The following is a 27,625-nucleotide window of genomic DNA, read 5'->3' as shown; positions in this document are numbered from 1 at the left end:
ATATATACACTACCAAATGTAAAATAGATAGCTAGTGGGAAGTAGCCGCATAGCACAGGGAGATCAGCTCGGTGCTTTGTGACCACCTAGAGGAGTGGGATAGAGAGGGTGGGAGGGAGGGAGATGCAAGAGGGAAGAGATATGGGAACATATGTATATGTATAACTGATTCACTTTGTTATAAAGCAGAAGCTAACACACCATTGTAAAGCAATTATACTTCAATAAAGATGTTTAAAAAAAAAAAAAAAAAAAGGAGAATGGCTTAGAGAACACAAGAAGCGTGCTATTTCTTACACAGCAGAACGTGTGAAGCTCGATCCCTATGCTTGCCGCAGTCGTGAAGTAAACTGGAAACACTCAAGGTAAGTTTCGGTATTTATTCAGCCTGTGCACTCAGCTGTTGGTTGCACTACCGGTCTCCCGACTGGGTCAGGAGGTGCAGTGTTTTCGTGACGTCCAGAAGCAAGGGAGCAGTGTACCGTGCGGGTTCTCACCGGCTGCACAGGATGCTCTTTCCTTGCTCCAGGTCAGGGACGGAGACCACGATGCTCCTCTCCTGGTGTTTAGCATTATTGTAAGTCTAAGGTCAAATGCACGATGTAGACTGCTCCCAGAATAAATGGTACTTTCTCACCTCTTTGCCTCTAATGATTTACTACAACCATCCTCCAGCTCAGAGGTCAAAGAATCAAGGAAAGGAGACCTCTCTCTTCGACTTTTAAATGAAAATCTACCAAAAATATGTCAAGGTGAGAAAAGACATAAAACCACATCAATATATAAAGTACAAGACAAACGAAAATTGTTTAATGCTCTTAATAAAAAACTGTCCATGCAGGGGGAGGCAGCCTCCTTATTCTAACCCCTGACCGGAAAGAGAGGAAGTAAGCTGTACTATTTGTGGCAGGTCAGTGAAAACCAGAAAAATTCTCACAATAATTTCCTATGAATAGCATCATGGAACAAAACAAAGCTTTGAATACAGTGTGAAGTTTGAAAAGGAGGACGTCTCAAGGAACTCATAAGGCCCTGACCTAATGTCCCCACACAAGGGAGTAATGTTCTCTGCAGGTCACGTTCAACACACAGTCTGTAGAACATCTCCCAAGCAGTAGCCAGAAGGTCACCTTGACAACCCATCTGACTCGTGGCATGACTGTGAGGGGGGGCCTTGGTGAAGGCCTGTGGGGTTGCAACAGCAGAAGCCCAATCAAAGAGTTACGCACTATCAATTTTTATGATGAGCAGGATTCAGGCCAGTTTTGCATCAGGTACCCATTGTTTACAACCAGCATCTGTTCCGATTGTGCCTTTCCGAGTAGCTACTGCTGTATCACCCAGAGCAACCACACAGAACCCCATTTCTGGAAGTACAGCCTAATCTCCAGGGGCAGTGGAAAACAGAAGACAGCTTCCCTCTACCTGCCTGCTGTGACCACCGCAGAGATGCCTACGAGAAGCTCTACACCAGCGATGGTGAGACACATAGATAACAAAGCCAATGAGGTAAAAAAGTGGCCTTGAAAATAGTGTTCACAGTAGCGAAGGCATATCGCTTTGAGGAAAAGAAAGATTTGAGAGAGATGGCAGAGAAAAAAGTTGGCCAGAGTTTGTAACTGATGAGAAGCCTGTTTCTCAAAGAGAATGGCCATCACAAGGAGCAAAATCACCTGGGCCACCTGCTAACCCGGAAGATTCCTTGGCCCTACTCCAGAAGCACAAAATCAGAATTGTGGGGGAGGGGAAGCGAATCAAGGAAATCTGCATTTTTAACTGGTTTCCCAGGTGATTCTTGAAGGAATACATAGTATGGGAAGGGGAGAAAGAGGGTGTGGCCAGTCTTTATAAGTTTGGAGGACCACAGAGCACCCAAAAGGAAGGCTCTGAATGTAACCGTAAAGACAGGATTCAAAAGGAGAAAAAGGTCAGGGCTAGAGTTACAGATCTAGGATGAATCTGAATTTCCTAATAAAATACAGGCAGATAATAACACTCGGAGGGCAAGTTTCTTTATATGTTCAATGTCTAGATAGCTTCCTCTTTTGGAAGAACGCTTACTGTGTGGATTTTGGTGGAAGGAGGGCTCTACTTCTCACTGTCAGAACCTAGAAACCAGCTATTCCTGCCTCTACCCGTCAGTGGCTGGAGTGTGAGGAGGTATCAAGACCACGTCAATTAGGTGCTTCTACCGAGGACTTTGAGTCTTAAAGGAGAGTCTCAAAGATGCAAGAAAGATTGAATAAATAATTCACAGCACTGACCTCCCTAGTGTCAAGGTGCCCATGGTGATACCCATTCCAGACTCTTCTTTGGGTGGGAACTTGACTTCTGCTGAGTCATTTTTCCATGTATGACATTTCAGCCTCCCCCCAGCCCTGAAGCTATGAACTACTCATATATTTTTCAATATATTCCTTTTCTGCCTAAGTTTGTAAGATTTGGAGAACACTAAAGGACAAAAATAGAACCTATGATAACTTCCTCCGGATACTGGAAAGAAAGAAATACAAAGATATGAGACAGAGAAAGCATGCTCAGAGAGCAAAGGGTCAAAGGATTGCTTAAGATAAGGATTGAGGAATGAGCAATACCACAGAAATTAAGACAGAGTTTACTGAAGAAAGGGTTTGCGAGGATTGACTCCAATTTTGCAAGAAGTTCTACCGTGGGTAAAATGCTATCGAACAGCATTGCATGCTACAGAGATATCGTTCACGAAAGGAAGAGTCCACTGCTGTGGCAAACTTCATGGCTGTCTTATTTTAAGAAATGGCCACAGCCACCCAAGTTTCAGCAGCCACCACCCCGATCAGCCAGCAGCCATCAACATCGAGCAAGACCCTCCACCAGCAAAAACATTATGACTCACTGAAGGCTCAGATGATGGCTAGCATCTTTTTTTAACCAATAAAGTGTTTTTAAATTAAGGTATGTACATTTTTAAAATACATAATGCTATTGCACACTTAATATACTACAGTATAGTGTAAACAAAACTTTTATTTTTTTTAGCAGGAATCTATGTATTTTTTTAAAATTTATTTTTTTCATTTTTTAAAATTTTTGGCTGCATTGGGTCTTCATTGCTGTGCACGGGGTTTCTCTAGTTGCGGCGAGCGAGCGGGGGCTACTCTTCCTTGCGGTGCGCGGGCTTCTCATTGCAGTGGCTTCTCTTGTTGCAGAGCACAGGCTCTAGGCACGCAGGCGTCAGTAGTTGCAGCATGCGGGCTCAGTAGTTGCGGCATGCTGGCCCTAGAGTGTGCGGGCTTCCGTAATTGTGGCACGTGGGCTCAGTAGTTGTGGCATGTGGGCTTAGTTGCTCTGCGGCATGCGGGATCTTCCCAGACCAGGGATCGAACCCATGTCCCCTGCATTGGCAGGTGGATTCTTAACCACTGCACCACCAGGGAAGTCCCAACATAACTTTTAGATGCACTGGGAAACCAAAAAATTCATGCGACTCGTTTTATTGTGATATTCACTTTACTGCAAGGGTCTGGAATCGACCCTCTGGAATCGGTCTGGAATCTGGTATCTGCAATACCTCCAAGGCATGCCTGTGCAAATTAGTATCTCAAAAAGTTATCTTGCAATATCTCTCTCCTACCTATTTCCATGAGATTATGAGCACCACTGAACATCAAGAGTCTTCTTCATCTATGTTACTCTACAGCCTGAACATCCTGCTTTGCACACAGAATGTGCTTCATACACATAGAAATAAAATTCATTCAAGTAGGGCTTCCCTGGTGGCGCAGTGGTTGAGAATCTGCCTGCCAATGCAGGGGACACGGGTTCGAGCCCTGGTCTGGGAAGATCCCACATGCCACGGAGCAACTGGGCCCGTGAGCCACAACTACTGAGCCTGCGCGTCTGGAGCCTGTGCTCCGCAACAAGAGAGGCCGCGATAGTGAGAGGCCCGTGCACCACGATGAAGAGTGGCCCCCGCTTGCTGGACTAGAGAAAGCCCTCGCACAGAAACGCAGACCCAACACAGCCAAAAATAAAAATAAATAAATAAAAGTATCTGGTCAATTTGGTAAAAAAAAAAAAAAAAAAATTCATTCAAGTAGAAGGGAAGAAATCAACCAGGGGTAGTGGGGAGACTTAACAATACAAATAGGTGGGTAGAAGTCCCTAGAGAAACTGGAAGAATTGGACTAATTATGTAGTGAGAGAGCCTATATTTAGAAATGTAAGACCCCTCTCAGATAGCAGGGAAAGTCCAGAAAGTGGAAGAAAAGGCCCTTCTTATTGGTGAGAGGAGGCCATAAAGAAGAGTGACTATACAGAACCCCCATTCATGACCTTACAGAAGGTGAGTGTTTATTGTAGTTAACCTGTTCTTGTTCTACCTTCATGTACTAGTTTGTGGGCAGCAGGTAACCTGTCTTCTTACCTCTTGTATCTCCAGACTGAGAAATGGAATATTTCCTGCCATAAAAGGATGTCACAGTCATCAGCTATTGCAGCCACCACCTGATGGTGAGCTGGTGAGCCCTGAGGGAACTCAGGAAGGAAAGAATACCTGTCATCTAGCAGCCATCAGACTGCAGTCACACCCCACAGTGAGCCCTGAGGAAGCTCAGGATATGAAAACACAGGATACTGACCCTAGATAGCTGAGGTAAATATCACAGGAATGATTTCAGTGAGCCCAGACTCTTGCATCTTCCCATACATAGAAAAGCGCTAAATGCCTTAACTTGGGATATCTGGTTTTTTTCATTAACAATAATCTTTTGATGTTCAGACTACCTGCCTTTCGTTGCAAAACTTCTATATATCCTGGCTCCCCCCTCACCTCCTTGGAGCAGTTCTCTCAGGGTTGCTTGAGATGCTGCCTCCTGGGCTTGAAGTCCTAAAACTTCCTGCCAAATAAAACATAATTCTCAACTTTTAGGTTGTGAATATTTTTTTTAGTTGACAAGACCAAGAGGGGCCATGACCTAACCTGATACTGTGACTGGTGAACAGCGCTCAGGGATCCTGGAATTGGTGCCAGATGCAATGATCAAATAGAACTTTTAGATTGTCTCTAGAAACTGGGAGGAAGGAAGCAAATAGATATTTGGTGACGAGAAGAACAGTCTAAGACAGAGACAATCATGCTCCCCCCCAGTATTCCAGCTTCTCACACATTTCCCAGTGCCCTTGCAATTAATCAGGACCATACGACTGGTTCCGGGTAACAAAATATAAGCAGAAGGGATGGGAGTCAATTCCAAGATGAGGCAGTTGAAAGGCCTTCACTTCCCCTGGTGGCAGTTCTGAGAAACAGGATGTGGTTTCCAGACAATGGGTCAATACAATGGTCAACTTGGGTCCCTGAATATATAGAGCAGATGCCCCACTGACTAATGCGGGACATGTAATCTGAGTAACAAATAAGTCTTGTTGTTTCAAATCACTGGAATTTCAGGGTCGTTTTTAAAATAATGCAGCATAATTGATCCTATCCTAATCTGTCACATCTACCTTGCAATCTTCTTTTTCCCCTTCGATAAGATTGAAACAGAGCAGGACCCTGTGGGTCCCCTGGGCACAAAAGCCTTTCTGTGTCTGTGTCCCCCATTTCTTGATTATAGGAAATAGGCTTCATTCAACCTCCATGAGCTTCCCTGAGCTCCGAGGAGCAGGTTCCAACAGTTGCTAATCAGGGAAGGGAGGGGATGTGGAGACAAGGGAGGAACAGTCCAGAAACAATAGTGCGGCCTTGGGGCAGGGTCCTGGTTCCCCCTCAAGGGATACACAGAACAGTATCTTTGAGCTGTTTTGCAGATACTGAAACCCCGACCAGGTGGGAGAAGTTAACAGCATGCTGCCCACAAGCACGTAGACCCCAGACTAGTTGGAACCAGAAGGTTGATGATGCTGAGTCCCAATTACCTCACCACCAACCGATCAGAAGTGTGTCCACGAGCTGATCACGCCCTCTTTGAACCATTACTGTAAAACTCCTCACGACCCCCTCCAGGTTGGGACACACAGTTTTGAGGGCATTGGCCTGCTGTGGCCCCCTTTGCCTGGCAAAGCAATAAAGCTATTCTTTTCTATTCCACCCAAAACTCTGTCTCCGAGATTTAATTCAGTATCGGGGTACAGAGGCCAGATTTGGCTTCAAGATTCACACTGTCCACATCTTTCATGGATGGCCCTTTACCTACAATCAACATTAGAGTCTCAAACTTGCCTAAAAAAGCTGCAAAATAACACAGTGGTCATTCTAAGTCACTACCGGTATACCATGCACTTGTGTCACTCCTCTAGAAAAATTCTTCCAATAGCACAGAGAAAGCTTCAAACTACATGTGGTAGGACAATGGTAGAGAAAGTTGAGAGTTCCTCTCAGGTTTTAGGGCCAGTAATCCAGGAGTCTCCTAAATTTTCAAACGCATATAATTTCTTTTGATATAACAAGGTACCCAGTTCTCCACCTTGTTCTATAGGAACTTGGGCATCTGTTAGTTTACAATCCCACTAATTCCTCTGTCTCCTAGAATCCCCACACCTTGCCCATTTTCTCCTGTGACCACAAAGAATGACAGATCACCCAGCCTCACTCAATGACTGTCAAATATTTCAGGGTGTTCTAGCCCAGTCACAGAAGGTCTTTGCTGTTTGAGGGAAATTAGGATTATGCTATAGGCTATATAGGGCTCTGTATTTGGGATGAGGGGTAAAGGGAGACATACTTACTGGTTCTGGGCATCTAAGATGCTGGTTCTCTGGCGTTCCCAAATCTAAAATTCCTTTGTAGTTGCATTTGACTATTTGCCTTCCCCAAAGCAGCTCAATTTCCAACACTAAGTCTTTAGAATCTTATAACAAAGAAGAATTCTGTACTGAAGTTATGTCTAACTTATTAACGAAGGGTATGGATAAAGGTCATCTTTTGGACCTGCAAATGGTATTTCGAGTACTAAAAGGAGAAGGGAGAAATAAAAGGGGATAAACATGGAAAAGGGGAAGGGGGCAAATGTGGGAGGGGCATGCTCAGAAGGAGACCAGGAATCCAGGGGGGATGGAGGGACAGTTGAGGCTCCATATATGCGGGTGCATGTGGGTGAGAGTTTGCAGGGCAGGAAAGCCATCAGCTATTTACCGTTTATCACGTAAGGAGCAGGTAGGCGACTGTGGGACTTGGTTTACATACATCATCTCACTTAATCTTCCCATTAACTGATATGAGACTGATATTGTTACCTCTGCTTTACGTGAAAAAACTGAGACGTAGGTGAATTTATCAAACTAACAGGTGGCTAAATTGCAAAGCAAAACCAACCCTTCCCTTCTCCAAAGTCTTTGCTTCAGCATTTGATAAAATCTATTTGTTAGAAGTCCTAGGTGTGTAACATCGTTAATTTTCTCCTACCAATACAAAGCCCACGCTGTACCCTTCTCTAAGCTAAATCAGGTGTGTTCTTCCAAATTTCTTCATGGGAAAAAATCACATTATCACACCTATAAAAGAAAATCTTCCACTTACAGCTACACATGCCTAGGAGAGATCAAAATTGAAAGCTTGGATTCACCAAAACTGTTTCCAACCAGGTGATATCATTAAACAACCACAAACTTTCAGCAAACCATTATCCAAACCAAGCTGATAAAGGACTTAGAATTTTTTGTAATGTGGTATGGCAGCCCCTCATGGGATCAAGCCATAGACACTTTTCTGACAAATGGACTTGTTTTAGTCAATCATGTATAGACTTATGGAGTCATTCTGTGCCATTCAGAGAGGAAGTAGTTTTCAATCATTGTTCAGCATAACCACCATGAAGCCCTCATTCTAGCAAATAAAGCTCCTTGATCCCTGCTCCCACCACCCCCAAGTTATTTAGTGAATTTCTTCTCTTGCCTGGCAAGCAAGTAAATAAACTCAGGATTTTTTTTTTCCCTTATCGTTCTGGTGGACTTTGTTTTATTTGGTGACACACCTGATTACCCTTCCCCGTCTTGATTATGGAGACAGGCTTCCAAAATGCTTGCTGTTTTCTAAATTGTCAGCTTTCAAGAACAGTCAAGAATCTTGAATTTCCAATATGCATTATCCTGACTGCACATGTCCAGGGCAATTCAGGGGCTATCTCAGTCATAAGTCTCTAAGATCCTGGCCTTCAATCAGCCCAGAAGTATCCTGATTCCAATCATCTCTGAGAGTTGAAGCTGTTGCTTTGACAATGATTACGTTAACTCCAAGGAACTCCCAAGGAATAACTTTTCCTGCACTTACTTCTTACAGAAATCAGCCACAGAACTGCACCATCTGTTAAGAAGAGAGAAAAAACTCTTGGCTATGAGCTGCTTTAATGGTGGGATGATATCCTAGAAGGGTACAGCACCTGCTCAGCACCCTCACTGATAAACACAGTGTGGAACGCCTGCTAGATGATGGCAGCTATTCTAGTGCAAGTTTTATTCTGGTTTTCTTATTTATAATTTCCAAGTTCTTCAAGTGGGCAAGTCAATACTATCTGCAGAAAGCAAGATTATACACTGTGACAGGACATTCATTCGTTACGCAAACATTTGCCAAGGATCTACTACAAGACGGGTCCTGGGCTAGGCTGAGGGATGAAAATGTAAATAAAACATAGACGTTATTACCCTTAAGAAGATTAGGAGACCTCAGTCAGGTGTAGAAGCCTAACTAAGGATCTCCATAGAAGAGTCCTAAGTGGACGACAGAGGTATAGCCTGAGTGCTGTGGGAACACAGCAGTAGCAACAAACACTGAGGTATGGAAACATTTAACAGAGGAATTCATAATTGAGTTGGGTCTTAAAGAACAAGTAGAGTTTGGCTAGATGGGGGATGCACGGGAAGAAGGTCTCGCTAGGTGGAGAGAAGAGCATGTGCAATGCTCTGAGGACCAAAAAGTTTGGACACGATCAAGATTTGGCAAATTGCAGTTAAAATTCTATTTGCAAGCAGGTGTAGGATTTCGATATAGCTTTCACCTAACATCATGGAATGCTGCTTCTCCATGATCAAACATGATGCAAGCTGTCTTTTCAACTACATTTTCAGTGTTTCAAAATGTTTAGAAAAATGGCAGGTTAGTAATGTCTGTAACTATAATTGAATCTTATGTATCTGCTCTAAATGCAGCTGTTTGGTTTATACAGTGTGGAGGAAATAAATCACCACATATAGAAAGGAAAAAAAAAAAAGATTTGGCAAATTGTTTTGATTTACTGAAAGTGGGTGGGCTGGGGATTGGGGTTGTCATGAGGTAAGCTTATAAAGGACTGAGAATGCTAAACTAAGGAGTCTGAACTTTATCCTGTAGGCAGGGGAGAGCTAACTGAAATTTATAAAGTAGTTTGTGGGCACTTCCAGCCAATATGAAGTAACAAACACCATCAGATTTACCCTACCACCTTAAACAAGTAAAAACTATACAAAATCTAGGAAACAGTTATTTTCAGACACTGGACAACAGCCAATGCAGAACAGTCATTCCTGAGAAAAGAGAAACAAATGAGCTGAGCCCTACAATTACCCCAGCATACTGCCTGGAGGAAATTTCCAGGTTGCAGGGCAGGGTTGAGGATATAGAACTGAGAATTCAGGGAGACTAAGGTGGCTGGCATTCACAGGATGGAGTGCTGGAAAGGAAGCACTACACTGAGAGAAGAGAGCTGCACTGAGAGGAGAACACTGCAGAAGAGACACAGAGATCTTCAGGGGGTTCCCCTCAAACCTTCAGCTGAGTACTGGTCACTGCATATGTGTGAAGAAACTACCCTAGTTGGGAAAAGAACCAATGAAAAGGCAAAATAATCACTGAAGTTCACACAGTGCCAGGGATAGTCTGTATTCCTATAGCCAGAGTGGAAGAACCTTGCAATACATGATGCATTGAGTAGAGTACTTAGAAGGATATTGCCTCAGGAATAGGGAAAATTAGCGCCAGAATGAAGGCTTCTCTGGTTCTAGGTAACACAACTTAGAAGTCAGTCTTTAAAGGATTAAAGTGTTTCCAAGTAACAGAACACAGAGCAAGGCTCAACAATATATATATATATATATACACACACACACACATATACATATATACGTATCTATGTGCGTGTGTATACACACACACATACATACATGCATACATACACACCTTGTATATATAGGAGATACAGGTATAGATATATCTATCTATATGCACATCACCTACATGTACACAACAAGGTAAAATGTCTGACACTGAATACAACATTTCAGGACATGCAAAGAAGCAGGAAAATATGACTCATAATTAGGACGAAAGCATATTGACAGAAACAGACCCAAAAATATTAGATAAGAACATTCAAACAGTGATATAATTATATTCCATATATCCAAGAAGGTAAAGAAAAATATGTGCATGTTAAGTAAAGATGTGGAGGATATAAATGAGACCCAAGTGAAATTACAGTACTAGAAATGAAAAAAAATCAATGTCTTAGATGACAAATAAACTGAATGGAATTAACTACAGACACTGAAGAAAACTAGAAAACTTTAAGACATAGCAATAGAAACTCTCCTAAATGACACACAGAGAAGAAAAAGCCTGTTAAAAAAGAAAAGCAGCATAATAAAGCATCAGTGAACCATAAGACAGTTTCAAAAGGCTAAGTATAATTTGTGTCCCCAAAGAAGGGAAGAGAAAAAAGGGGAGGTGGAAAAAATATTTGAAGAAATAATGGATGAAAAATCTCCCAATTTGATGGAAACTATGAACACACAAATCCAAGAAGCTATATGAACCCCAAGCACAAAACACATTAAAATAACTACACTAAGGTATGTGATAGTCAATCTGCTTAAAACCAGTGATCAAGAGAAAAATCTTAAAATCAACTAAAGATACAGGTGCAGAGAAACAAAGTTAAGAATGATAGCAGGCTTCTCTTCAGGAACATTGAAGGACAAAAGACAGTGGACCCAAATCTTTAAAGCACCAAAAGGAAGAAAAACTGTCAGCCTAAAAGTCTATACCCAGCTTTCAAAAATAAAAGGAAAATAATGACTATTCAGACATATAAATGCTGAAAACCCCATCACCAGATTTTTACCACAAGAAATGTAAAAGGAATTCCTTTAACATGGAAAATGATACCAGATGGAAATCTCTTATTTCCAAAGGAATGAATGCTTACTAATGGTAAATATGTAAGTAAATGTAAAATACTATTTTTTTATTTTAAAAATATTTTTAAAGAAATAATTGACTGTTGAAAGTAAAAATAATAACAATGTATCATGCGTTTTATAACATGTAGAAGGGAAAGGTATGACAACAATAGTACAAAGAACGGGAAGGAAAACCGAAATAGACTGTTGTAAGATTCTTATATTTTTGTGAAATGGTATGATGTCACTTGAAGGTAAATTGTGATAAATTAGACATGTATCCCAAAAGTCCTAAAGCAATCACTAAAAAAGTCAATAAACGTTATAAATCAATGTTATTGTTCATAAGCCAACAAATGAGATAAAACTGAATCATAAAAATACCTGATTACTCAAAAATAAGGCATAAAAAGAGGAAAAGAGGAACCAAGAACATAGGTGATGAATAGAAAACAGTAGCAAGAGGATAGATTTAAACCCAACCATAACAATAATCATTACATGTGAATGATATATTATGTGTAAGTGGTCTGAACACTTAAACAATTTAAGGCAGAGACTCATATTGGATTAAAAAAACCAAGATCCGGGGCTTCCCTGGTGGCGCAGTGGTTGAGAGTCCGCCTGCCAATGCAGGGGACATGGGTTCGAGCCCTGGTCCGGGAGGGAAGATCCCACGTGCTGCATAGCAGCTGGGCCCGTGCACCACAACTGCTGAGCCCACGTGCCACAGCTGCTGAAGCCTGCGTGCCTAGAGCCAGTGCTCCGCAACGGGAGAGGCCGCTGTAGTGAGAAGCCCACGCACTGCAATGAAGAGTAGCTCCCGCTCGCCACAACTGGAGAAAGCCCATGCACAGCAACGAAGACCCAATGCAGCCAAAAATAAATAAATAAAATAAATAAATTTATTAAAAAAAAAAAAAAAAAAAAAAAAACCAAGATCCACCTATATGCTGTCTACAAGAAACCCACTCTAAATATAAGATTGTTTGTGCTCATCTCTGAAGACTGCACCAGCCCTAACAAGCTGCAGCTCTGAAAAGTCATGCTTTTCCTCTGAAAAGTCATGACCTCTGGTGAATATGGACTTTACCAAAGAGGCATGCCAAGTTTCACTGTGTTCTTTACAGCAAGCACTAAAATGCCACATTTTATCCCTGGCTTCTGGCTTCCTCAGTTCTCAAAACGGTCGACACTTTCAGGAAGCATTCCAACTTAACGGCCTTATCAAATCCTGTTAGACATCAGGTTATGAATTACCAGAAACTGTAATTTGTGCCATGAATCTGATAATCCGTTTTTTCCCCCCTTCCAACTAAAAACTCCATATTTTTATTCATTCATTCATCAGCCAAATAGTTAACATGTATAAGGCAGCCACTTTGCCAGATCTGTATACACAGGTATATATTGGTGAAACAAACCACTGTAGTTTCAGTACCCATGGAGCTTAAAATATAGTAGAGGAGACAGTCTGTAAATGAAAATATAAGTACATGTTGTGTTAAGAGTAGTAATAAAAACAAAGAGAAAATATTAGGAGGCGGGTGTTAAGTTGAAAATGTGGCCAGGGGACTCCTCCTTGAGAAATAACACTTAAACCAAGAGCTGGGTAGGAGCTAGCCATAAGAACCACCAAGAGAGAGGTTCCGGGCACAGGAATAGCATATGTAAAGACCCTGAGGCAGAAGAATGGAATATGTTTAAGATGCTTGAAGGACAAGAACAGTCACCTGAGATGAAGCAGAAATGGTAAACTGGAACCAGATCATGCAGGGCTATGGTAAGATGTTTTCATTTTCCTCGAAGTACAATGGACAGTCATTAAAGCATATAAATAGCAGAGTGACACACATGACAATTTCCATTTTAAGACTATCTCCCTAGCCAGCCTGTGGAGAATGGATTATAATGGGACAGGAGTGGAAACAGGGAGATAAGTTTAGGAAGCTGTCACTAAAGAACAGGCAGGAGAGGAGAGGGGCTTGGGCCAGAGTGGTGATGACAGAGAGAAGTTAAAGGATTTGAGATGTATTTCGGAGGTTGAACTGGCTGGAATATTCTGGCACCTTAAATGTAAGCTGTGAGGGAGAGTGCAAAATCAAGGATGATTCCAACTGGGTGGCTGAAACAAAAAGAGGCAGGCCTGGGGGTGTTACAGGTTTTGGGGTGAGAATCAGAAGTTCAGTTTGAGAATGAGGTTAAGTTTAAAAACTCTGAAAGCCATCAGTGCTTGCCCTTGCTCATGAGCCCAAACCAACTGGGCCTTGGAGCAGCATCTCGGAGAGTTCAGATCAGAAATTATATCTCCCAACTAAAGAAGATGGATCTCATATTGCCTGGTGCATCTCTAATTCCAAATATGGCTTTCCCCACCTCTGTTGCTTTTTTCTCCCTCTCCTTGGGACTGCTCTGAATGACAGCCTGACTGAATTCAGGTGGCCCAGGCAAGGCCCACGCTTCCTTGGGTCAATTTAATAACACACACAGCACCCCAGTTATAAGATAGAGACAATCAAAAGCCTTTTGCAAGCTGAAGACTGCGTCTAGCAGCCCATAGGGTTGCTCCTTTGTCTTTCCAGCAAGCTGCATGACAGGTTTTGCCAGCCTAATTATTTCTCGGTTAATCAATCTAGTTTTCTATCATTTCATCTCTCTGCCCCATTTAAATGCATGCCTGATATTTCACCATCCCCTCCTGCATGCAAAGGAAGTTGCTGCTAGCTTCTAACCTGCACTACTGATCTTGCCCTTGATTGATATCAGGAAAAAGGAGACATTTCAAGACAAGGGCAGCTCACCTTCAATTCCAAAGAGCTGGAATTGTCACTCTAATGTGGGTGGACTTTAAAGTTTGGTGTCCCAAAGCACAGAGGAGCCTGCTGACCACGACAGAGTCCCACCTTTCACAATATTCACTGGACCTGGAGGGGATGGTGCTTGGGTCACAGGGTACCAGACGCACAGGCTCAAAGGCTTCAAAGCCCACGAGGACATGAGTCCATGTCCTAAAAGCACCAATAGAATGGTGAGGACCACACCCTGGCCAGAAGGCAGAGCTCTCTTCCTGTACGATGAGGGCTCCTGGCAGAGCACTTTCTCCTGGGAGCCACGACCCTACACCTGAACACCAGAAAAGTCAGTCAAGCCACTGGCAGGGGTGTAACCCCGGGCCAGTAAAGGAGGAAAAACACCTTGTTCCGGGGATCTTCTAACTCTCACTAGACCTGCCCGGTTGGCCAGTCAAGCTTAGGACCTCAGAATTTCAGGCTCCTCCTTGATGAAGCACTTTAATTGTACACTTGCCAGCCTGGGTGCCTATTTCTGTGCAATGAACAACTTTGTGGTTCCTCATGGGTTTGGGACTATAAAAAACCATAGGTCAGATCAATCACCAACTGGAAGAGATTTTTTTTTTTAAACTCTGTAAGAGGAAAAAAAAAAAAAGAATTAGAAGCTTTATTTCAAATTTGCTTTTTAATTAAAAAAAATGTAGACCTTCAAATTAAAAGTTTTTGCCAACAGGTGGAGAATAGTTAAATTACAGTATGGTCACGCAATAAGTTCCTAAGATGGAAAGAAAATAAAGGACTCTGCTTTCCACAGTACGTTTTGCAGGGAGTATTGCTCAAAATTATATATGGAGTATAATTACAATCATGTAGAACATATACGAAACACAGTAATGGCAGATATACTGTAAGGAAGGGTACCAAACTGTCTACAACTGATACTGTTTGATGGAAAATTGTACTGTTTTCTTTTCTAATCATTCTGTATTTACCAATATTTTCCTGATAAATTTGCATTCCTATTAAGAGAGACAGAGTTATTTTACTTTTAAAACAAATTAGACATAAATTTTTCTGCTTGCCTGTCTACAGCCCGCTTAAAGAAATAGATATAATTTAAATCTAAATGTTTTAAAATCACGGTCAACAAAAGGTTAAGAGTGCTACGCTACACGAAATCTTATTTCTGTCAATTACACTTAACTGAATCCAGGCAAACTAAACTTGTGGTCAAAACACTGGGATTAATATATATATATACACGTCTATGTATATATGTACGTGTATGTATGTACACATATATATGTTTTTTACTGTTAATTTTGAGATAATTGTAGTTTCACGTGAAGTGTTAAGAAATCATACAGAGAGATCGCATATACGCTTCCCCCCGTGGAAACATCTTGTATCACACCAGGAAACTGATATTGGCACAATCCACAGACCTTATTCAGATTTCACCAGTTTTACACACACTCATTTGTGTGTGTATACGTATATACACTTGACCCTTGAACAACACAGAGGTCAGGGGCACCAACTCTCTGCACAGTCGAAAATCCATGTATAACTTATAGTTGGCCTCTGTATCTGTGGCTCTTCCCTATCTGAGGTTTCACCTCTGCGGATTCAACCAACTATGGATCATGCGGTTCTATGGTATTTACTATTTAAAAAAATCCGCACACATGTGGACCTGTGCAGTTCAAACCCGTGTTGTTCAAGGGTCAACTCTGTTTAGTCCTATGCAATTTTATCTTACGTGTAGACTCACGCGATCACCCCCATGGTCAAGGCTCAGAACGGCTCCATCACTGTTGCTCCCTTGTACAGCCATAGCCATAGCCACCTCCCTCCCCATGCTGTTCTCTAACTCCTGGCATGGTGATCAACTTCTGGTCAACGCACAATCATTGATCCCCATGTGCAAACCACCATGCCAAGCCCTGGAGGATCTTTTTTTTTACTTTTTAAAACTACCTTATTGAGTTATGACTGACATTTGAAACACCATACGTATGGAATGTATACAACTCTATGAGTTTGGGGATAAATATATGACCATGAAACCATCACTATCATCAAGGCCGTTAACATTTCCATCACCTCCCAAAGTTCCCTCGCACCCCTTTATCATTATTATTGTGTGTGGGATAAGAACACTTAATATAAGATCTACCCTATAGCCAATTTTATATATACAATACATACTGTTAGCTCCAGGCACCAGGCTGTACATTAGATCTCCAGAACTTATCCTGCATAACTGAAACTCTGTACTTTTTTTTTTCACACACACACACACACACACACACACTGTATTTTATTTTTACAAGAGATAAATAGACTGACACCAAGCATTGTAAATGGATGACCACAACAAAAGCAACAATGATTGCAATTACCAAACACGAAACACACTCATACTATGTCATCATATTGACATTCAGTTCCCTGGAGGATCTTGATGCAAATATAAATGACATAAACAGGAAAGCCTAGTGGTTAGGAGTATGGCCGGGAACCAGACCAACCGGGTTCAGATCTTGGGTGTGCCACCTACCAGCTGTGTGATCTTTGGCAAAGCACTTAAGCTCTCTGTGTCACAGCTTCTTCTTCGATAAAATGGGGCTAACAATAGAACCTTATAGGGTTGTCGTGAGAATTCAATGAGTTGATGTTTGTAGAGCAAGTAGAAAGTGCCTGGCGTGAACTGATGTATGTTAACACATGTAAGAGCTCACCATCCGGTGGAGAACATACAGAGCTCTCATCAGGTCAGCCTGTGTTAGGTGATGTAGTATCAAGGTACACACGGCACGGTGGGAGGATACAGGAAGGAGCAGTTCCTCCTGGCGGTGGAAAGCTAGGATAGGCTTCACAGGAGAGAGATTATTTGGGTTGGGCTTTCAAGTATGAGTAAGACTTTAACAGAAATAAAAGGGAAGGGACGATGTTCCAGGCCTATAAAACGATGTGCTCTGTGGTCCCGAGGCATGAGAAGGCGAGGGCCATTCTGAGAGAGGACCACAAGATTAGAACGAGAGGAGACCATGAGGAGACCAGACGAGGGTGTGTGAGTGGGGTGAGAGGAGGAGGAGGAACAGCAGCCCCAGATGAAGAATGAGGGAAGGCCGGGGCTGGGTTTTGAGGGGGTCTTGAATGCCAGGCTATAGTTAGCATTACAGCTTTGCAATCCTGGAGAAGACCAAACAGAGCAGAAAGAAGATAGTCTGTCTCCAAAACATAGGTACATCAGGAGGGGATTCGAATGGAAGGGAAAGTACTTTGTAAATTACAAAACACAAGCAAGAGTGATTTATTAGGAGGACAGCCTGATTAAAAACTAGCAGCAGCAACTACGTTGCTTAGACACGGTCACTATTCTTGTTAGATGCATAAAATCTTGGGAGTCTGGGGCACGGGGATTAGAAGTGATCAGGCTCACTCATGCCAGAACCTGTTTTCTCCCTGCCAGGGCAGTTTCTGCTCTAGCCAGGTGTTCTCAATGCCCATCACCTCCAACCAGCCTTTCCCGGGGTTTCCAAAGGAAGCAGCTCTGCAGAGACTTTGGCAACTCCCCGTGTCTCCCCCGTCACTGGCACCCTCAGCTCTGTCAAGGTGAGCCCACGGCGTTTATCTGATCATCCGGCCAAGGGCCTCCTTCGGGCTCAGGACGTCCTGGTCCCCGAACCTGTGATGAGCTCCGGTTTCCCTTTGCCCTCCCCTGCCTTGGAGGGTGCTTCTCCTCCTGGTTGTTTCCTGGGGCCTTTAACTCCCGTGTTTGCTGGGAAGGTGATCTCCCGACCCAGGGCCCGTTCAGATTTCTGCCTTTCACAACCGTATTCTTGCCTCTGGTCCCAGGATTTCCAATGACCTGTTGCTGCCTACTCCCAGGAGTGGCATGTAGGACAAGAATGAATTACCCTGTGTCTCTGCTTTGAAAAACTTTCTCAGTCAACCACCTTCTACTGGTCATTTTTCTCATTATAGAGAGGGAGGGAGGAAGGACAAAGAATCTTATTTCACTTGCTTAAACTAATTGTATGGTTAACTCTACATAGAATGGGGGAAAAAAAGATTAATTATAGGGCTTCCCTGGTGGCACAGTGGTTGAGATTCTACCTGCCAATGCAGGGGACATGGGTTCGAGCCCTGGTCTGGGAAGATCCCACATGCCGCAGAGCAACTAAGCCCGTGAGCCACAACTACTGAGCCTGCGCGTCTGGAGCCTGTGCTCCGCAACAAGAGGCCACGACAGTGAGAGGCCCGCGCACCGCGATGAAGAGTGGCCCCCGCTCGCCGCAACTGGAGAAAGCCCTCGCACAGAAACGAACACCCAACACAGCCAAAAATAAATAAATAAATAAATAAATTTATTTTTAAAAAAAAGATTAATTATACCCTTTAGTAGCATCAGACCTGTTCCTTTGGTTGTCATTCTCCTATCCATGAGAAGATAAAGATGTTGGAATAAATGGCTCTTGCTAAGAGGGTGGAAGTGGTGGTTTATAGTTTGGCTCTGAAAACTAAGGACAACCTCCTCCCCTCCATGCACCGCCCCCCCCCAAAAAAAATCCTTCCCTCTAAACAAGGCTGGTATATGAACATGCCTGAAGATCATGAAGATGCCATGTACCAAGTCTTAGAAATAAATATTTCCAAGTACCCCTGAAACAGTATCTTTCTGCCCTCCCAATAAGAGCAGCCTCCCTTCCCTATCTGAAAGATAGCACTCTCCACAGCATATATCCTAAGTACAATCCCTTTTCAACCAAACGCATCAAGACACTATCCCAAGCCTTCTTAGACCAAATTCACTTGCAGCCATTAAATCAAATTTTCATGTAAATAAAGAAAACTATATCATTTGTAAAAAAAAAAAAAAACCACACAAAACAACAAGGCAAGAATATCAAGACTGAGGAAGGGAGGAAAGAAAGAGAGAGAGAGAGAAAGAGAAAGAAAGCTTCGATTTCCCTAATGTCATAGCCCACGCCCAACAAATTCAATTATTTATGTGTTTAGAAAATGCCAACATCTTCAATTCCTTAAGTCTCAGAGCAAACCCTTTTATACAGTTAGACTCTGTATCTTTCAAAGTTTTATGTAAGGGTGGTGTCCAGTCTATGGGTGATTTGAGTCTTTGCTTTTCTGACCTTCACCCATGCAGAGGGCAAAGAGACAGTGAGAGGAAATACAACATAAGTGATGGCAGGGAAGGATGATTTATTCTTAATTTAATGAGATAGGATAACCTATTAAGAAATTGTGACCCGCTTTCACTGCAGCAGACACCTCAGTAAAGGACAACAGGTCATCTCCTTCCCCCACAAAGTCCCCCACCATCCACTTTCCCCATTTCCATCCCCCGGGATGGTTCTAGTTGACTTTGTTTTTGCAGATCTACGAGTGTCTCAAACTCTAACGTGAATAAAAATCACCTGAGGGGCTTGTTACACTTTCAGGATGCTTCTCTGGACATACTAATTAAAATTTCTGGGGATGGGGCCTGGAAGCCACATTTTAAACAAATTCCCTAGGAAATTCTGATTCAGGGGAAAAACACTAGGTCAAAAGAGACATTAAAACTGGAATACTTGGGTGTGGGAAGCAGGCGAGCTGAGGCTTCAGAGGAAAGGACCAGACCTCAGAAGGCTCCTCTCCTGGTTAGGGAGCTTGGTTTTTATCACACAGGCAGGCAAGGGCCACTTCAGGGTTTAAGCAGGGCTGTGACATGGTAAGAATGCCTCTCCCTTAAACTTCAGCTCAAAGCTCATGTGTCATCCTCTCCAAGAAGGCCTTTCCTGCCCCACCCCCAATCCGAGCCCAGCAGAGCTTCCTGCTCCTCTGTGCATCCTTCTAACTCACCACCGACCTCCTTGTATGGACACTGTCCATTTACTTGTGTCACTGTTCTAATCCCCTCTCTGTCAGTAAGCTTCTGCAGGCAGGAAGTGACTTGCGCACAGTGCCTGGCACATGGTAGGTGTCCTGTAAATGTTTAATCAAGCACACTACTGCATTCCATTTACCACCATGTCACCACCAAACGATGGTTTCACAAAGAAAGCGACTTCACTGCCCTCCATTCCTTGCTCACATGGCCTAGAATGCTTCCTTTCTAGCTGAAACTGGGCCCTATTTTTAAACCCCTCATTTATTAGAGGATATTAGTCTTAAAGGAGTCAGAATGAAACACCAGATGGCTGGAATTTTGGTCATGTTGTCACAGAGTTAACTCGTTTATAATTTTTATATTTCAGAAAGAACTCGTAATTCTCCAAAGTTCACGTGTGTAGGCCAAGCCCCTGAAAGGAATTTAAGGCACAGGAAAACGTACCAATAGGTGATTACAGCACGAAAGCACGTGGTGTCCAGAGTCTTTTAAATCCTAAAAGCAAAACACCTGATTTCTATTCTGGACCACCCCCAAACCTCCAGCACCAAGCACCTGTTTCAATCTGGCCAGCACCTCCCACTCAAGGGCAGATGGAAGAAAGAGGCCATGAGGATTTTAAATCCTGAAGTTATGTTATAAAGCAGACAAGAAACATTCCAGGAACTGGGAGTCGTAAAGGTCACACCTGTGAGATCTCCCTTACGAGACGCCCCTTCATTCTCAGCCAGAAAAACTGATATCAAGTGGGTGGAAACATGAGACAAAACTTTGACGAGCTAGTACTTTCTCCCGGCTTACCTGCGGCCTCCCGTGCGCGTGCAACTGTGTCCCATTCAAGAGGTGTCCACTTCACCCTGCAGCCTGGGTTCTTCCAGCTCGCTTTCATCCTCGAGGACAGCTCCGTGCTCCACGGACCTTCCCATCGGCACGGGGTCTTGAGGGCTCAGTAATCCTGAGGCTTGGGGAAACCTCAATGATGCAGCTGGGAGACAGGCAACCCTTGTTAAGGGTTTGGGGCTCCCTTGATAAGTGGCTCCCCAAGTCGCCTTCCACAGTTCACAAGGAAGGACTCTGTCTCCAAAGCCAAAGGCGCCACCAAGCCCATTGCCAAGTCCGGCCCAGGGAGCTGTCCCCCCTCCCCCAGCCGAACACCCTGGCCCTCTAGGGCGAGCCTCCCGACCGCGACCCCGTAGGCGGGCTCTCGCCCACGCCCCGCGTGCAGCCCCCACCCACCGGGGAGGGGCCGCCGCCGCGGAGCCCGCACCTGCCCCGGCTCGGGCCTCGGCGGGGGCGGGAAGCGGCGTGGCCCCCGGGCCTCGCCAGCCCGCAGCTGCCCCACGCACCGCCCTCCCGAGTGGGCCTCGCCGGCGGCGGGGTGGGGACGCGGGCCCCCCCCCACCCCGGCTCGCAGCTCCGCACACCTGCCCGCGCGCGAGGCTTCATTAGGCGGCGCGCAAGCAGCCCGGCGGCCGCGTGCGGGAGTCCAGGCCATGGAGCCCAGCCCGGAGCCGCGGGGTGAGTGCGCGGGGGCCTGAGGGGCTGGGGCCCAGCGGCAGGCCGAGGGTGGGTGTTGGAGGGGAGCTGAGAGGGGCTGGAGGGGGCAGGGGGCCAGGGAGCCCACCACGCCGCACCCCCCCATCCTTGGCGTTCGGATCTCCAAGGATGAAGGGAAGAAAAGCAGGGCCGCGATTCTTCCGCTCTAGGTTCCCACACCCGTCACCTTTCTAACCGGGGCCTATCACCCGGATACGTCGCATTTATTGAGCACCTACTGTGTACCGGGTTTGCTAGGCTACAAGCGCTCCTAAAATGCTGTAAAACCCGTCTGTCCCACCATCCAGCCTCGCCGCTTCGTGCCGCCATGAAGGCCTGCAAACCCCCTTCACCAGCTTGTACCCTAGGAAACAATCTGACAAAGCGAGCGCCTTAGCCCATGACCTACATCTTTCTTACACATTGTTAGAAAGTCGTTCCTTAAGACCTTCTATCTCATGCAACTTTCATTAAAAAAAACCCTTGCTCCTAGTTACCAGTGAGCATCCACGTAAAAATATTCCAGTTTAGGTAGAAATGATAAAGCAGCTCCTTGAGCTGAGACGGTTTGGGATCTGGAGGTTATGAAGAAGTTGGGAGGGGAATGGGGGCAGGGTTGGTGACCCCAGGAAGGACTCTGTCTAGTGATCAAGAGCACTGCGCTGTGTGAGCTTGGGCACATCACTCAACTTTCTCATCCACATTTCTTCCTATTAGAATGAGCTATAAATATGCCTTCCTCACAAGGATTAAATGCATGCTGGACTAATCTTTGAAAGGTGCCTAGCACAATGCCTGGGACATGGTAAACTCCTGATGAATCAGTCATAGCTCAGAGAAGGACAGACAAGCTTGGAGGATGAGTGACAGGAGCTTTCAGTGCCAGCCAGGTCACTCTTCCTTACCTGTAAAAGGAGGGCGTCCACCTGGGCCCGAGGCCCCCGAGTGTGGTTCTGCTTTGCAGGGAGGGGATGGGGGTGTGTATGAGGGAGAGGAGGGTGGCCGAGGACAGAGTGGGTTCTGTGGCAGGTCAGGGTGGACATTCCTGTTAGCTCCTTTGATGTCCTTGCCTGGGCTCCTGGAGACCACTCAGTCCCGCCGTGTCCTGTGTCTGCCGCAGGAACGAGATCCAGTCTGAGAAACAGCACAGTCTCCATCGATTTCTCTCTCTCTTCCCAGTCCACCCCAACATTTGTCCCCTAGAGACCCCTGAATAGATGCCTGTCCCTCAAACTCACATTCCAGGTCTCGGGGAGAAAACAGGGAACTCACAGAGAGTAAGTTCCCCCCAAATTAGGATTGCACCCCTACTGTCTAGGTATGCGAGCTCAGGCCCCTCATGGCTGCATCTATTTGCTTTTGCTTTTCCAAGCTGTGGGATAATCTAATTTGATCCTCACAGTAGCCGAGTTAGGAAGGTACGCCTGGAATGATTACCCCGTTTGAAAAGTGGACAAATGAAAGCTTCAGGTCAAACAGAACACCCGTTGCAGACCAGGAAGCAGCGCGTCCTCCTGGTCTAGGCTCTTCCTTCTCCCGAGCTAAGGTCAGGGGGTGCTGGCTCTCCACAGGTCAGGAGGGCGGAGACAAGCCCCCGGCTGCCAGGCTGGAGGAGGAGGAGGAACCCCTGCAGAGTTCAGCCCCCCACACTCAGGAAGCCCCAAGTGAGGACGTGCCCCTCTCCTGCGCTGCTCCCGGGGAGAAGCAGCCATCAGAGGCCCCTGGAGAAGTAGCTGGGGACGGTGCTGGGAGAGCCTGCCAGCGCCAGGGCTCAGGGGCTGTCCGCAAAGACAGAACCCTGGGCCTGCCTAGACCCCAGCCTCAGGGGGAAGGGCATCCTCTCCCTGTGAGAGAGGGAAAGCTGGGGAAGAGGCCCTACTCTCCAGCCGCCGGTAAGCAGAAAAAGCCTAACGCTGTGGGTCTGGACTCCATGGCATCTCCCAGTGTCGCTAACGCAGCCCGGGCCACGTACAACCCAGTGCCTTGTGGGTCAGGCCGGGGCTCCTGCCATCTGGCCAACCTCCTCAGCACGTTGGCCCAGAACAGCCAAAACACAGACCAGAAGAAGTCCCCGGAAGTCACCTGCCAGGGCCGGAAAAAGACGCGAACTCTATACCGCTCGGGTAAGTCCCTGAAGGTGAGCGGAAACCTAGGGGACCTGGCATCATCTCTGGGAAAGCTGGGCTCAACAGAGAATGCAGCAGCCCCAGGAGAGAGGAGTGTGGTTTGTTTGTACATCACCTCGGCTGGGTCCTCTCTTGACCTGTGCAGGCCATGACCTCTGACCTCAGAGGGAAAGGTTGGGTTTTCTCATCAGAATATGAAATTGGGCCCAGGGTAGAAGGGGCAGGAAAGTAAACACCACACAGTTCCCTGCCACAAAGCCTGAGAGGAGGCCCCAGCCCAATGGGGAACTTAGTCGCAGGGCTCTGGGGAGGCCTTCGGGTTGGGGACAGCGGTCCCATCTGGAGGGCATCTGTTTTTCTCCTCTGCTCCCGCATCACTGGTTTTCATCCTCAAGCCAGTGTCTTCTTCTTCCAGACCAGCTGGAGGAGCTAGAAAGGCTCTTCCAAGAAGACCACTATCCAGACAGCGATAAGCGCCGAGAGATTGCCCAGACGGTGGGAGTCACCCCCCAACGCATCATGGTAAAGGGCACTGGCCCTCGGTCTCGGGGGTGGAGGAGGACCCACGCGCCGGCACTCTGGGAGAGCCAAACAAGTGCTCAGCACCTTCCGGGCAGGGGCTGGGGTGAGGCCTCAGACAGGGTTGTGTTCTTGCCTGTTTCCACACCGCCACAGCCTTAGAATATGAGAAGAGGAAAGTGCCTCAGAGGCCATCTCGATGAACCTTTCCCTGCCAATCTGAGTGGTGCAGTGACCTCCTACAGTCACGGAGACATCATGGGACAGCAGGACTGAGCCTCAGGCTCTACCCTGTTTCTCAGGCTCTTCGGGTGTCTCTCCCCTACAGGTGTGGTTCCAGAATCGCCGGGCAAAGTGGCGAAAAGTGGAGAAAATGACTGGGAAGGAGAGCAAGGATGCTACTGCTGGCCTTGCCCTCAGCCCCACCAGCAACCAATGCAGGTAAGACTTTCTCCTCTTCCTGGCCCGTCCCCGTGGGCAGGAACTGGGGGCTAAGCTGGGATCCTGGGCTCTAGGGGGAGAAGAGACTGAAAGGCTGGGCATAGGGAGGTGTTGGCTAATAGTTAGAGCGATTTTGACTGCGTGGGGTTGGGAAGTTGCCCAGTGCCTTGTAGGAGGCACAGTTTGGAAATCTGGGTCCCTTTCCCTACACTGAAGCCCCAGTCTGAATCCAGGGACTGCCCGAGCTACAGTCTTCACTCATCTCCCTCCAGCTCTGCAGCCGGACCGCCACCTGCTGTGCCCGCGGACCGGGAGCCTGGGACCTTCGCTCAGGAGTCCCCGCTGGATCCCCTTCCAGGTGAGCTGACCACCTTCCGAGGGTTGTCTGGGGAATACAGCGGTGTGGAAGATGGCAGAGTCAAAGGGCTGTTTCTTGAAAGACCTGGGAGTGGCCGGAGCTCCCCATGGTTTTGTTCAGGGGGACCTGGGCTTTGTGCACTTGGACCACACCCAGCGCTGCCAAGGCTGCCCCCCCACTTTCGTACTCTTACAACGCCCCCTTGACCTCTGTTCCTAGAGCCCCCCATGCTGCTGACATCTGACCAGACTCTGGCCCCGACCCAACAGAGTGAGGGTGCCCAGAGGGTGGACGTGACCCCACCACTCTTCAGCCCCCCACCTGTCCGAAGAGCCAACCTTCCTTTCCCCCTCGGCCCTGTGCACACCTCCCAGCTGATGTCTTTGCTGCTGGATACCCCAGGCAACGAGAGCAGCCGCAAGGATGGCCCTTGTGGGTCGTGGGGGACAAGGTACGCAACCTAATGGCGGTGGTACTTGACTTATCCTGGGGGAGGCACGGGAGGAGGAAAGACAGACGGAGCTTGGGGGGGGAGGGTAACTGAGAGAAGCAAGGAGTAAATGTGATGTGAGTGGATTGGGGCGTGAAGGATCTAGGACATCACAGCAGTAGCGCAGGCGCGAGGATGAGACGCTAGAGCAGGAGGAGAGAGAATAGGCGGCGGCGAGTCTGGGGTCGTGGAGATGGGGAGGGGAGCCTCGCTGCGCGGTAGGAATGGGGCCGCCACCTGAGCTGCACCAAATACTCCTCTGTCTCTCTCAGCGTCACGCCACCCCCCGCCTGCTCGTACTTGGAGGAGCTGGAACCCCAGGAATACCAACCCGGCAGCCAGCCAGGACCGTTCCAGTTCTCCCAGGCTCCACAGACCCAGTTTTTCCAACACCCACAGCCCCAGTTTCCATACCTGCACCCCTTCCCCTTCCACATGCCCAGCTCCCTGACCCCTCCACTGCTGGAAGACTCTCTGTCTACATTGTCCTATGGCCCCAGCGGGGGCACATCCCAGGGCTACTTCCCAGGCCCTCCATCAGGGCAGATCCTGCTGCAGCCACCTGCTGGGAACATGGGTGAGTCGGGGCTGGAAGAGAAAGGGGCCTTTGGTGACTGAGGACGGTGAGAAGGGAGAGAGCCTCATGAGCTGGAGGGAGGGCACGGGGGTGAGTGAATCACTGTTATTTAAAGAAAGACCGCTTGTCTTTATGAAGCTCTTCTTCCTCAAGTTTCTTGGAGGTTTCAGAGCAGAGTAAGAATCGGCAAGAGAGCTTTGGAGTGAGGAAAAGCAAAGTTTAAAAGTCCAGCTCAGCTGTTGGCTCTCCTGAGGTTCCTGGATTCTGAAATGGGGATAATATTCCCATATCTTAGAGGGCTTGGTGAGGATTAGGAACAACGTGCGTGGAGTACTTGGCACGGGATAGATGGTAGCTGATGTGAGTATCCGATGGGCCACCTGGACCCTGAAATCCTGGAAGTGACCATCTTAGGAGGACTCAGTTCCAGCAGAAGGGGAAGAAAAGATGCTGGTTCCCAGTCTCCCGCCTGCGTGAGAGGGCACCCACTCGGCCTGACCCACGGTCCACTTTGTGTCACTGTTACCCAACCGTAGGACCTCGAGACAGGAGCCTGCCTGGTCCTGCGGGGAGACTCGCTCCAGGGCCCTAACCCGTGTTTCTGTGGAGCCGGGAGGAGACTCTGTCACAGAACACGTTGAACGTGGTGGGTACCCGTCATCCTACTTACTCTTTGTTGTGCTTTTTGATCCCACAGGTACAGTCCCCTGGAATGACCCCTGCCTGCCAGACCTGCCCTTCCCCAGTTCCTTCTGTCCGCAAGCTCTGGGGGGCCCCCCGGGAGGGGACGGCTACTTCCTGGATCTGTTTGCAGCCCCTTGTGCTCAGACTTCGAGCAGGCAGCCTTCTCCAGGCCTCGCCCGGCTGCCTGAAGGGACCAGGCCCGGAGCTGAGCCCCTACTCAGCAAGGCCCAAGAGGAGCTGCCTGCCGCCGCTGTGGAGCTGCCCTCAGCCCCTGAGGAGGGCCGAGAGGAAGACCAGACCAGCCACGGCCCCTAGTGCTGGGGCCGAGGAGTGAAGAGGCCACCCTGCTGGGGAGGGTTGGCACGCCCCAGAGTAGACGGCGGTTGAAGTGTTAGGAAAGACTGGACTCTATGGATGGGGGTGGAAGTAGCGCGTTTCCCCCCTTTGTGGACTCATCTTGCTGGACACTGATTGATTTGAGAAGGAAGAGGCCTGGCCCTTCCCTTTTCCCCACACCTCTGGATGGTGGCCCTGAAGAAAGAGGGTGGCCTGTATCACCTCCAAAGTTTGTATCAGTTTGTGTTGTTTCCTTTCCTTGCTACACGGATGAGCCACAGTGTCCAGTGTAAGCAGTAAACTGGTCTACTCTTGGGTTTCTCTCTGTGATGATGTGTCTCCCCTCTCACGCCAGTGAAGACCACCGTGCTCGTCCCTGCTTTCCACTCAGCTGGCCAGCTGCGTCCCGGGCGGCCCAGGCGAGGTCCCCGTGGGGCAGGATCACGTGGAGGCTGGCACCCTCCCGTCTCCTGCTGGAGGAGGAACTGGGCCTCCTGGACTTGTCTCTGCTCCTGCCATTAAACCATGTTCTAGTACCAAACCCAGAACTGAGCCTGAGCAAACCTGAGCCCCGGCCCTTCTCTGGAATTAGGGCCCCGCAGGGATAGAATTACCGAGAGAAGCTCAAGGCTATTTAGGTTAAGCCTCTAGAATTGTGAACCATGACTTATATTCCCAGTGGTCTTTTTTTCTGGAGTGGGGGGGGGGGGGGCGGGGGGGGGAATGAGGGGTGGGAGGAC

The 27,625-nt window shown here is 47.0% G+C and overlaps 1 protein-coding gene across 1 annotated transcript; it reads left to right on the top strand.

Moving 5' to 3' along the window:
* Positions 1–21,311: 21,311 nt before the first annotated feature.
* NOBOX (NOBOX oogenesis homeobox) lies at positions 21,312–26,864 on the top strand. The gene is made up of 6 exons (XM_061198138.1): positions 21,312–21,336; positions 22,926–23,477; positions 23,896–24,002; positions 24,328–24,440; positions 25,561–25,865; positions 26,563–26,864. The coding sequence occupies exons 1-6, from the start codon at positions 21,312–21,314 to the stop codon at positions 26,862–26,864; spliced, it is 1,404 nt and encodes a 467-aa protein (XP_061054121.1).
* Positions 26,865–27,625: the final 761 nt, after the last annotated feature.

The sequence above is a fragment of the Eubalaena glacialis genome, chromosome 8 (genome assembly GCF_028564815.1).
Source record: "Eubalaena glacialis isolate mEubGla1 chromosome 8, mEubGla1.1.hap2.+ XY, whole genome shotgun sequence".
NCBI classification, from domain to species: domain Eukaryota; kingdom Metazoa; phylum Chordata; class Mammalia; order Artiodactyla; family Balaenidae; genus Eubalaena; species Eubalaena glacialis.
The sequence above is the reverse complement of the archived record's forward strand: the minus strand, read 5'-3'. Positions and strand labels throughout refer to the sequence as shown.

Bases quoted from the DNA above. Each gene is read 5' to 3' on its own strand.
- NOBOX (XM_061198138.1), top strand. From the start codon at position 21,312: ATGGAGCCCAGCCCGGAGCCGCGGG. The intron at 21,337-22,925 runs GTGAGTGCGCGG...GGCTCTCCACAG, and splicing joins GCCCAGCCCGGAGCCGCGGG to GTCAGGAGGGCGGAGACAAG. The intron at 24,441-25,560 runs GTAAGACTTTCT...TGTCTCTCTCAG, and splicing joins CCCACCAGCAACCAATGCAG to CGTCACGCCACCCCCCGCCT.